Raw genomic sequence first — 13,120 nt, forward strand, 5'->3', positions numbered from 1 at the left:
ACTCTAAGAACAGTTTACACCCTTTGGCTTGCCCCTTCTGCCACACAAAAATAATCGTCATCTGCCTTGATGCGTTTCCTTTCCTTATCGCTGCGAGCCCGGAACTTTCCAGTAACGAGCGGCACGCGCGTTATCAGCATAGAACAGTTTACACCCTTTGGAGTGCCTCTTCTGATAACGCGCGTGCCGTTCGTCACTGGAAAGTTCCGGGCTTGCAGCGATAAAGAAAGGAAACGCATCAAGGCAGATGACGATTATTTTTGTGTGGCAGAAGGGGCAAGCCAAAGGGTGTAAACTGTTCTTAGAGTGTACACACAAAGAATGGAATACAGGGACGAGCGAAGCAGATTATGACGGCACGCACGCAGAAACGAAGCACGGTCAGGCATGGTCGCGGAAACTGCAAAGGAGCGAAACACCAGTGATGACGTCACTACGCCGTGGTTTGCGGTCTTCGCTCGCATCGTCAGCGTCAGCAGCAGCGCGCGACGCTCGATGGGGGGGTGGGGGGGGGGTGGAGCGACTGCGCAATTTTAGCCGACGCTCACGCCGCTCTTAAGTGGAAAATCCCCCTCAAAATTTTACCTGCATGGTTTATAAAGTTCCCGCATTCTTATATGAGCGTCTTATTGAATTCGACACTCTTCTATTTCCCTTTAACGTAACACTAACTCAACGAAGTTGTGCCATAACGCCCTAAGCCATGTCTACCGGGACATGTGTAACTTGGAAATAACATTAGTGCTAGTGAATACAATGCCTAAAACACGCACAAGTGAGTCGATAGTGTTCATAACAAAATACTAAACCACGCTCGCAATCCTAACCGATATTCAACAGAAGTGCAACTGGATATTATTAAAGATGAGCGTCTTGCAACAAGTCGCTCCAGGAGGCACAGAGGGTAGCCACAGGCACATAGTAAACTATACACGTTAAGTGCTCACAAAGGAAAACGCATTCACAGTCCTCTGTGTACCACGAATTTAACAGCCTGTTCTTCTCCCACCTGTATGATGTGCCAACGTCTTTAAAGCGACAAACAGTAAAAACGCTGCGGTTGTTTCGGTCCCGACTGTAAACAAAAGTTTAGATGCACTAAAATAAAAGTTGTATTCATGCTGGAGTGTTAGTCTGCCATAAACAATATATCGACAAAACAGGAAGGTCAGAACTTCATAGATAAAGCGAGCATTGTACGGAAACTGTCGAATACCTGTCGCATATCAGTGTAACCTGGCAAGTGCCAATTTCGATAAAGTTTCATGTTCTACGGGGAATTTCACGTTCTCTGAGGCAAAAATTGCGGTGGATCCCATCTCATTCAGAAAATTCATACAATCCAGTGAACAGACATAAATGTGTAAATGGGATTAGCTTAAAGGCATATTGCAGCGCGAAAGAAAGCACTATCACAAAGAAGACATATGTCACAGGCGCTACTGAGAACATTATTTGAAAGACAGCGGGATACAGTGTTCCAAACGCGCAGCACCCAGGCACCTAGGGCACACTACAATGGGTAATTATCAAAAGTAACAAGATCATTTGAAACAGCTGAAGGTGGTACGCTTCGTGTTGCAAAAGCAACACGAAGTCTAGGTCACACAAGCACTTATTTTTTCTTTTATGTTAAATACTTCCAAGAGCTCACGTGCTGTTTTTTTTTTTCACTTCTGCCCAGGATCTTCACATCATGAACTCTTGGCTAACACGAACAGACTTTACAGTGCGCTGAAAAATGCGCAGTGAAATCCTTCTTCACGTTATTAGGACGCTCCCTCATTCGATCAAAAAAGTAGCGAACAGGTACGGAGAGTGTGTCATGTTCTCCCCTCCCGACAACCTGGTCCAGCTGTGCCCGCACTGAATGGCAGCTCTAAGATCGGCTATCAAGTAAATCACGCCAAGCCTTACGTGCGATGCGCCACCGCGGTGGTTTACGAAATTGCGCTGTCTTGCGTAAAGTCCTTTGTAGAACAAACTAGCTGCTGTGTCTATGGTCGAATAGTGGAGCACACCAATAAGTTGAAGAATGATGACTGTGCATCTTTCAGCGCACTGCATGCAACTGAGCTTGTCAGTCAAGGTTTAATGTGAGGATCCTGGGCAGAAGTAAAGACAAAACGGTGCGTAAGATTTTGTAAGCGTTTTACATAAAAGAAAAAAAAGTTATGTTGTTTTGTTCAATGCGGAGCATACCTTCTTTAGATCGTTCAAATGATCTTGCTCCTTTTGATAATTACCTTCTGTAGAATAATAATATTTGGGGTTTTACGTGCCAAAACCACTTTCTGACTATGAGGCACGCCGTTGTGGAGGACTCCGGAAATTTTGACCACGTGGGGTTCTTTAACGTGCACCTAAATCTAAGCACACGGGTGTTTTCGCATTTCGCCCCCATCGAAATGCGGCCGCCGTGGCCGTGATTCGATCCCGCGACCTCGTGCTCAGCAGCCCAACACCAAATCCACTGAGCAACCACGGCGGGTCCTTCTGTAGAATGCCCGAGGTGGCTGGTGGCTGCGCCTTTGCAATACTATATGAATTTTTCCCTACCACCTTTGACTTGTGTCTTTGTGTCTTCTTAGCGATAGGGCCTTCGTGCTGCAATCAGTTATTAAGTAAACACCAGCTTCCTGTAAACACCAGTCTTCCTGTAGTGTAAATGAGAGCGCTAGAAACACTAGCTACTCTGATTCGTCTAATATAACATCAGCATTCTACTTGTATTTTTCCTGTTCTGCAACTGGCTAGACCAGAGCTCTCGTAACTCCCATGACAATTTATTTATTTTATTTTTAATTCTTCATTTGCTGATATGCATATCTTACTAGTTTGAAATTATGGTAACTTATTTTCTTCACTTATTTAATGTATTGTCAGTTTCAGTTCAATGTTTACGCTCTCGACGGGATGTGTATTCATTGTGCCTGCTTCAGTTTGCCATATATGCTCTTAACCGAACACAAATTGTTGTTACTTCAGTAATCGTTTTTCTTTATTGTGAGGACGGCTGCCTTGCGGCAAAGTACAAAAAAAGAACCTAAAAGACGCCTATAAATTACTGACCCAAGCTTCTTTCTTGGAAAGTAAATTTCTTAGCATATGTTATAATCATGTTGCACGGCTTATATAAGGGGTGCAAGGAGTGTGCAACCAGTATGAGATGCATATATGGCAAGCATCTTCTGGGCATTATGTGAGATACAAAATTTTAATTTAATGGGGCAAGTCTACAGTTTTGTGAGAAATTTGAAATGATTGTAGAATATATAAGGAAAAAATAACAGAACACTTGAAAAGAAATGATATCGTAGGAAATCGGGCTGCAGTTCTGTAATGGCCCCTCATGTCTCTTGGGTGTTCATTTTTATATTCTGCCCAGACACTTTATAAACAGATTTCAGTCACGGAATAGAACACTGAACAATAAGATAACAGCATTTGCTTTAATGACTGTCCCATCGGAATGATACATAAATATCAGACAAGAGCGAACACACTAAGAAGACAAACAAGAGTAACTTGTCATTTCTAATCGAACGGCGGTTGTGTAGTGCAGACAGATGAACGCAATCTTATGTGACTAGCGTAAAATAAACTTAAAATTCACACGTACCTTAAGGTTTGTTACGATAGTCTCATTTTCTTTTACGTCTTCGTGGATTGACGCCAGAACATCAACGTATCCGCCATCGTTCTCAATTCTAACTCCACTGGGGCTACAGAGAAGGCTAAGAAAAACTGTAGCCAGAAGTAGACGTTTTAACTCATACATGGTTATTCTGTAAAGGAAGCAGGAAAGAGCATATGTGAAAAGAAATTTTGTCAGGAATTTACTAAGTGCTTTAATGTGGTCGCTACATAATGCTTCACCTCTTCCAAGTTAACTGCACAGTTGTGGTTTCATCCGCAGCTATTGTTACGGATGAAGTCACTAAAAAACCTTTGTACATCTAGCAAAAAGATGCAAACAATGTTTCTTTTTACTCCAGCTATTACATTATTATGAAGCTATGAAGTTTTAATAAACAACAATAATTGCCAGGTGCAAGATCACTTTTCACTGAAGGGGCAAAAAAGAAAAAGAAAAAAAAGAGAGAAAGCATGCGCACTGAATAACGCTAGCGCAATCATAGAAGCTCTTACAATGAAGGCGAATAACATACTGAATTGTACAGAAATAAATACAATGATGAACAACATGCAGTAAAAAGCATAACGAAAAAAGCCATCACATTTACATAGATAACGGCAACATAAATGCGATGCACTTACAAACTCATTCGGACGTATGAACAAAGACACAGTTATCACGGATTTCTTTACCAGCTCTATCAATTCGTTATTGCGTGCTGTTCGAAGCTATTTCGATCGAAATCATTGCATTCTGTTATCGTTCAGCCAGAGAAACAATAATGAAATGTATTGCTACAAGAATATCCTTGCTTTCAGAAAGCACGTGGGACGTCTGTGCCTCGTTTTCTTAGTTTAAAGTTATTTTGTGCAGTTCATTCGCAACTGTGCAGTAATATTTATAAAACTTTCGGCCATAAGTTCATCTACTCATTGGAGTATCGGTGATCACGCATGACGGAACAGTCGTCTGAAAATTAGGCACTGATAGCAATTTAAAATAAGTCTAACCGTTTTGCGCTGCACGTTTTCAAGCTTGTTGATATCATTCCTTGTGAATTGGAATTAATTTATCTTGCACTATTCCAGAAGAGGTCTCGCAAGTGTGACGTATGCTATAAATTTATTAATGCGAAAGGATTATATGCCCCATCACGCAAAAATTCTACGTTTACATCGGCGGCGGGACCGAAAAATGGTACCAAAAATGATCGACGACGCGACGAGTAAGAAAACATAAGAAAAGCTAGGATTCACGCCGAATTTGTAAGGCAGGTTTCTGCAAACAAAGCCAATTAATGGAATCGAAAGGAAAATGTGGCGCATGGGAATCGAACCAGAGCCTCCGGTGCACGAAACGAGCACGCTTCCGCGACGCCACGGTGACCCCACGGTTATCTAGTGCGTCATTACAAACTTCACGTCACTAGCTCCGTCACTGCCGCCCTTGTGTCACTTGTTCTTCGGAATTCGTCGCTGCTGTGCCTACTGCGACGCACTCTTGACGCCAAATTATGAGTTTATAAAATGAGCGGCGCCTAGTAGGTGCGTCATTGCACACGTCACGTACTGCCACCCGCGCGTCGCTTGCACTTTTTATCGGTGATGTGTCTACTGGGTTGACTCCCAAGCGTCTACCTCAGTGGCATCTGTGAAACGTGGTCGCCCACGGAAGCACGCCCCAGAAGACGAAGCAAGGGAGGAATGCCGTGCTACTTCACATCGTGGACGACGATATATGGATGAACACCTAAGCGAAAACATTTCCCCAAATTGACTACAATGCTGTCGAATTCCTACACGCAAGCAGAGTTGGGTGTCAAAGGCTTTATTTTTCTATTATACCTTCAAAGCTAAAGGCATTACAAAGGGTAGTGATTACGACAAAGAAAGGAAAATACATGAAGAAGTATACTGAGTGAAATATTACCTTGCGAATTATAGAAGCTTAAAAAGGGCTTCAGAGTAAATGAATGGTCATAAAAGTTATATCTTATATGCTGTCACACACCGTGAACGTGGCGCCAACACCCGCCGGGGTTGCTTAGTGGCTATGGTGTTGGGCTGCTAAACACGAGGTCGCGGAATCGAATCCGGGCCGTGGCGGCCGCATTTCGATGGAGTCGAAATCGCGATCAGAGAGAGGTTTTGGCACGTAAAACCCCACATTTTTATTTTAAAGTGGCAACAACACCGGGCAAAACTCTGAAGTCGACTTATCAGCTTACGAAGTTAACCCCACGAAACCACGGACAATTAAGAGGCTTTCTGTTGCGCCAGCGAACGCCGGTTGTGGTCCACAGACCGAGTCGGCACCCAGAGATGTTAAACTCAACAAAACAGATTCTTCACATAAAGTGGTTACTTACACACGTGCACACTTCGGCTAGGCAGATCGCAATGCAATAAAGATAGGTGTTAACAAAACTAAGGAAAATTATTTACGACAAACCATATATAAGAGTAGGACACGTACAGTACAGAATGGATAGGAATGCCAATCGTCCATTCGTATTCACCGGTGCTGGTCTTGAGGCAGACGTCAGCGACTTAACTTCATACAAATCTCGAGGAAAGTACTTCTTTAATCCGAGGAACTCGTCGGCTACCTTTCCGGGGAATCCCCTTAGGACCCGTACATGGTCAGTACGCCCATCCATTCCGCCCGCGTCCGCCCGCGTGCTGATGGCTCTCTACTGGTGAGCGAGGAGCGGTCGCAACTTTCCCGTCCGCACGCCTGCTCGTCTCTCATTGGCTGGTCCGAGGCAGATGGTTCGGCTGTCGTCACAGCAAACATGGCGCGTGCTCGAAGCGAAGCGAAGCGGGGACGTAAGGCCTAAGCTACAGCCGCGTCAGAAACAGTCTATTTTTTCTCCTTTTTGTGATTTTTACTAGAGTTATCTGGCACCCACGGAGGTAATCATCGAAAGCAGCAAGCCGGTGTACCCTTCCAGACCTCATCAGTGCGTGCGATTGCCAACAGAAACAGACGGAGCACAGGAAGTGTGTGTTGTGTTTACGAGAGCGTCGGAAGAAACATTTGAAGCCATCGACTTCGTGATTTCTTGTGCCATGCTTCGCGTGTGCACCGCAGACAAGAACTCCATCACATACACGTGCATTCTGAGCAGCACACACGTTCAAGGCGTAGCGAAATAAGTAGCGTCCGATTGGCGCACCCGGCGTACACGTTTGGTTTCTGCTCTGTGTATGCGGATCGTTGCCGCGGAGTAGTGAACGCCAGCCCTTCGCAATTTTCAGAAGTAACGATACGGTCAGTAGCGATAAGTTTTTATCGCCTCGTTGTCGCTGCCATTCTGTGTGTGCTATACTGCGTGTGAGCCGTTTTGCCGGCTGCGATGCGCCGTGGTGACCGTGACTTTCGAGCTGTGCTCTTGCTGTTATGAAGTGCGTTTGCAAGCTAAAAATCGTCATATGTATGTGCGATGTGTTGCAGCGTTACTGGGTGTAGAAGTGGTCGTACTACGCGATGTTCATGTACTCAGAAGTGAACTGAGCATAAGTGTTGCCTATCGCGTTTTCACATTTAGTACCTTTACAGATAAGCCCTATCACACCGGCATTTTCTGCTTCGTACATCTATCGTTTCCTTCAAAAGTTGTTACTGCGTGGTTGAAGATGCTTCTATCGGTAGGGGGAAATTAGGGAACATCATAATTGCATAACGTCAAGACGTTCAGCGCTGTCATGAAATGTGAACGCGCCTGAGGGCACTAATGTCACGAATGTAATTAAAAATTCCCAAGACAGTGTTAAGAGAACGGTTAAAAAAGAAAACATGAAAAGGTAGGCACAGTTGCTTGTGAACCCGCTCCTAGAATACCTCTACCCGCGTCTGTTTGTAAATGTATGTTTTCTTGCGTTTGTCAATTTTATTCTATTTCCCACATTTCTTTATATTGGAGTTTTTCTTAGTTCTCGCGTTTGTGTGTGAACACGTGCCTGCTTCCATGCGTGTTTGCGCTTACCCTTATATCTGTTCTTTTATATTAAATTAGCATTTGCTTTTGCTAGTTTTCTTTCAGCAAAGTCATTACACATTTTCAATAATCAATGTCATTCAAAGCACTAACTCATGTACACGGCAGAGCTGGCCTCTTCCATGTCATTAAAACCTTTCTCACCGGTCTACCTCGTCTTCTCAATCTGCCTATTCGCTGTGTTTTCTGTCCTCGCTTCTTGTGTTGTTGCTGCAATGTGATCAACCAACTTGCTCAAAACAGATTTTGATCGCCTATGAAAGCAGAAAGGTTAAGAGATAGATTTTCTTAAAGGCGCACGTCGTGGGAGTTGCACAGCAACTTTGCCTCTTACCTCTGTTCATGTTTATGCATCAGTGAATGTGGCAGCTCACCAGAAGTGCACATGAAAGGGTGCCATATTGTGAAACTACACCTTGCTATGCTGTTGCATTTTTCATGCAATCAGTCTTAGTAAACGGATGGTTTCGCTGCCCATCACATATGACGGCGAAAAATTTCAACACGAATAACATTGTGCAGCGGGGTGTCATCTCCTGTCTGATGCTTTCGTCGTTGCAAAGACATTCTTCAGTAAATGGAGCCCAGCAAAGCAGTGCACTGATAGCTTTTGCAACTTTCACCATTTATTACTTCACAAATGTCATTGTCTGAACCTGGCCGTCGATCGCTATGCCGATGGCTTGTGAATTAAATTGCCTCAATAAAACACATTCAACTTCACTCAGCATTTTTTAGTACAAACAATGCTAGCATAGTTATTCAGGTTGAATAATGGTGCTTACATTGGCTTACTTGCCGTCAGATAAACAAATACAACAATGGCTGCGACATGAGAGTGATTTGACGTACATAATGGTGCCTTTCAAGCGTGCCCTCGACTACTGCTATTAATAGTTACCCGACTGAGTATTTTGGCCTAACTAAGCTAATGATGTTTGATAAATTTCTCCTATTCGCATTACTTGCCTCGGCCAGGTAACCGAAATAAACAATGCCACAACATGAATGTGTGTTTGCATACAAGCTGCCAACAGTGGCTGTCATTTTCGCGTTGACTGCTGCCGTTTCACCAACAGTGGTGACGACTTGACTGCGCTTTGATGTGCAGACTGCTAATGGTGCCTTTCAAGCGTGCCCTCGACTACTGCTATTAATAGTTACCCGACTGAGTATTTTGGGCCTAACTAAGCTAATGATGTTTGATAATTGTTCTCCTATTCGCATTTCTTGCCTGGGCCAGGTAACCAAAATAAACAATGCCACAACATAAATGTGTGTTTGCATGCAAGCTGCCAACAGTGGCTGTCATTTTCGCGTTGACTGCTGCCGTTTCATCAATAGTGGCGATGACTTGATTGCGCTTTGACGTGCAGACTGCGAATGGTGCCTTTCAAGCGTGCCCTCGACAACTGCTAATAATAGTTACCTGACTGAGTATATTGGGCCTCACTAAGCTAATGATGTTTGATAATTGTTCTCTTATTCACATTAGTTGCCTCGGCCAGGTAACCAAAATAAGCAATGCCACCACGTGAATATGTGTTTGCATACAAGCTGCCAACAGTGCCTGTGATTTTCGCGTTGACTGCTGCCGTTTCACCAACAGTGGCGATGACTTGACTGCGCTTTGACGTGCAGACTGCTAATGGTGCCTTTCAAGCGTGCCTCCCCCCCCCACTGCTATTAATAGTTACCCGAATTAGTATTTTGGGCATCACTAAACTAATGATGTTTGATAATCGCCACAGAGGCTGAGCCACTACGGCCTCTTGACTACAAATTTCTGTGTTCTCACAGTGCTGATGGGAGTATCGTTCATTTGGCCGCTCGAATAGTGAATAGGTAATAGAGCACTACAATCTTTGAGTTTTACGCAGAACACCTTGTGCATTATTCACGAAACTGAACCTAAGGAATTATTCGCTGGTTTGTTATGGAAATAAAAAATGGCAATGAATGTTTCCTCGCTTTTTGTGTGGCCCTGTCTTCTGCCCTACGCACCTTCATTTCATTGTCATGTGCTTGTTAAAACAGCAACTAAGTAAGAAAGACAAACACAAAACTGCTAACTACATCAACCTTTTCACACCACAAGAGGTCACTGAACTCACTGCTAAGCTACACTTGATAATATCGGTTTGCTTTCAAATAAATACAGGCACTGGCCAGCTGTTTATGTTATGCTATGCATTTTTCATTTTCCTAAAATATGGCTGGGCATGAGCTAGCAAGATCGTTACTACATAAATGCATAAACAACATGCAGCCAATGCCCAACTAACTCATATAACCTGAGTAGAGCTTATTTTTTATATGTAGAGGAATTAAAATAGAACACGCATGTATGATGCCGACAGTATCAAACAGTCTGAAGTCGAACATCCTTGTTTGGTGCCATGGGTGAGATAGGGAGCATGCCTGTCAAGGCACTGCTTAATTTTGTGTGCTTTGGTAATGTTTGTACATTGTTGAAATGTTAAATTAGGTATGTTAAGTAGTAAGGTGGCAACATATTGGCCACCCAGGCTGGCAAGAAAGAATGCAATTGTTTGATTTCACTCAAAATAAGTTTTCTTATCAGCAATGTAAATTATATGCGTTCAAATAAGTACTCCCCTTGGAAACATATCTCATGAGTATGCATATATCTGCATAAGGTCACCGCAATACACACATATTGCTTTAAGCCAGTCATAATGAATTGTACACTCACTGTTTGGCCTTCAATTCCTTGCTGCATGAAATTCACCCCTTATGCAACACTTTTTTTGCACACGGTGAGAACTTCAGTCATCGCTGAGCACATCATTTAAGGAAAAGGCATTGCATGCATCCAACTGCTTTGAGCACTCTTAAAATTGGCAGAGTGAAAAAAAGAAAGAAGCACCAGCAAGCGTATCAGCAAGCTGTACTCGGGGCCTCACACGCGTGCTCAGTGGTAAAAACGTGCGTCTTGGCGACGTACGCAAATGCATTCCGCGACAGATGTGCGTGTGTTCCGTATTCTTGCAAGCTGTCACTAGCACTACAGAAACCGCGCCACCGCGCTTCCGGCGACACTATCAGTTTCGCGTGACGCAGAGCGCATCACGTTGGATAATTAGAGAGCTTTCGTTCAACCAGCCAAGGCAGTGCGCACTGAAAGTAATCATCCGGGAATACATCGCGTGCTGCGACGTAATGCGATTGCAATACATCTGTAAAAGCTGGCGCAGATAAGACGACTGCGCAATGTTTTGAAGAAGGATGACGGTGCCAATGCAACACATACGGCTGCAGAACAGAATGTGGCAGCCTAGAGTCGCATTTTCACCGGAACGCGGAAACTTGAGATCACATCTGCAAAAATGTGCCAGTGTCGTCTGCTGTCAAAGGTCGTTGCCACCCTTGAACACCTTTGCTCCGCCGAACGGTTGCCAGCTGTCAACAGGCCGAGTCGCCCAATAGGAGTGCGCGTGCGTTCCGCTCGTGCGGATTGAGCGTGCATCAAATTTTGCGACACCTTCCGCCTTTCGGGCTTCCGCACGCGGCCGGACGATGGCGGAACGGATGGGCGGAGGGACCATGTACGGGCCCTTATGCAGACGGTCGCTCAACGCGTCACATCTATTCACCGGCGCGGTCGGATCCCCTCTTTCGGATGGCGCACGGCGCTTTTATCGCCTCCGTCGGCGTTTTTCGAACTTTCTGAAGGATTCGTTCTCCCATAGCATGAACAAAGCCTGGGAATCTTCTAGACATTTCTCGCGTTTTCGGTCGTGGCAAGTGAAACGTTTTCGAGGAGGGTGCTTACTCATCGGCTTGCGCACGCTCCGGCTGTCCCGCTCTGCTCGCCGTGCGTCGTGGTCTGAGAGGCTGTTTCGGCGCGCGCCCTCTATCTCGCCTCTCCTTCAGGTACCTTGTAGAACGATATATTGACCCTTTTCGCGGCGATCCCGTCGGTGCTGCCTTGATCGATCACGTGGTGACGGGTCCATTGTTTGCCTACCTTGCATCCGTGTTTACAATGAATGCGTATGACGTCGGTGTGGCATAGCAAACCTCTCTTTGGGGAGATATTGTAGACGCTGACTGGGTGGACTACACGAAGCTTTCGTCAAAAGTTCAGAAAAAAATGTAAAGGCGCTTTTCTAGGTGATTAAGCTCCGTACAATTGGCACGAGCAGCGTACGTGGTGCTGGTTCTAAAAGCTGGGCTAAATATTTGTTGCGAGCTATCCAAACATCCCCATTATAAATTGAGTCATGATCAGCGTGTTTTTTTCTTCGTTTTCTATTTGATAAATACATTGAAGCAGGGGCTTGTGCGGGTTCTGACTCAGTAAAGTGATCCGGTGCGGTCAGTATCCCATGATTTTCTGCCATCGCTTGTGAGTGTGCTCTGTTTCGATAGATTTGTTCTTGCTCACAAGGCTTGGAACGTAGATGTTCCATGCATTGTAATAGACTGTAGCGAAGCTGTATTATCGCTAGTAGCTCGCTTGCTCTAGTGGACCATCACGAAAATTCAACTTGGGCCATTCGTGTGCTGTCGTTGTAGTCCGTCATTTATTGTATAAAGTGCGCGTATATTTTAGTGTGCGACCATTCAGTTGTTCTTGATACGCTCGCGACACAGCGGGCTTAAGTTTGCGTGCCAGTTGGGTTACTTGTGGGTAGATAACGTGCGGGAAACTTACTGTGACAGGAAGCGGAGCTACTCCCTTTGTCATTGTTCAACGAGTGGTACTCACTCGTGGCGCCGTTCCTGGGTAGTTATTTTTTTTTGAAGGGTATCGATGCAACGCTGGCGAATGAGCGAAGTCTTTTATTGTCGGAAAAAGTCGTGCATCGCGAACGGCTGGCAACACAGGCTGTCCTTATGTCCCTTAATATGCCACTCACAACTTTCGCAGCCAACTACTGCACACATCTTCAATCCACTGTTTCCCAAATTGCATCCCAAATGGAGCACAGTGCGTTGGCGAAAACAGTTGCATTTCCGACGGTTAATCACAGAGAAGCCACATGGAAGCGGCAAGGGTTTCGTATTTGTGCGCTGTTGCTGAGGCTACGTGCGGTGCACCGCGGAAAGCGCCATCTCGTTTCTTTAGAACAAATTGCTCCACGAAAAGGGCCAATACGCCTCTGCTGGTCATGTCGGCTGTCTTTGGCGTATGATCTCTCTCCCTCTGTCGAAGCTGCTGCTGGGCAAGGGTCGTATTTAGGTGCATATTTGAGGGAAGGGGGTTCCGCAATGCCGTCGGAGGGGGGAAAGGAGCGAAGTTAACCACACGTCCGTAAGCAAAATGTCATTATTTAGTAAACATCTTGGAGACCACCATGTGACCAATTTGTAAACTATTTATTGACATCAGCGGGCATAGTGCTACCTTGTAATAGCACTAAAAAGTAAATCAAGAAATGAATACAGGAATCTGAATAATATCGGCTGCAAATGCCCACTGGAAAAGCACAATAGGAAATATCAGTCTGTCG

General features: G+C 44.8%; 1 protein-coding gene across 1 annotated transcript in view; it reads right to left on the reverse strand.

Annotated features, from left to right (window-relative positions):
• The window catches only part of LOC139061211 (calcium-activated chloride channel regulator 1-like), a 495,141-nt gene that overhangs the window by 417,105 nt on the left and 64,916 nt on the right, over positions 1-13,120 (reverse strand). Inside the window, exon 3 of the mRNA XM_070540868.1 lies at positions 3,623-3,788. Within this exon, the coding sequence (XP_070396969.1) occupies positions 3,623-3,781 (159 nt within the window). The 5' untranslated portion in view covers positions 3,782-3,788. The remainder of the gene's footprint in view (positions 1-3,622; positions 3,789-13,120) is intronic.

This window comes from Dermacentor albipictus, chromosome 6 (genome assembly GCF_038994185.2).
Source record: "Dermacentor albipictus isolate Rhodes 1998 colony chromosome 6, USDA_Dalb.pri_finalv2, whole genome shotgun sequence".
Lineage (NCBI taxonomy): Eukaryota > Metazoa > Arthropoda > Arachnida > Ixodida > Ixodidae > Dermacentor > Dermacentor albipictus.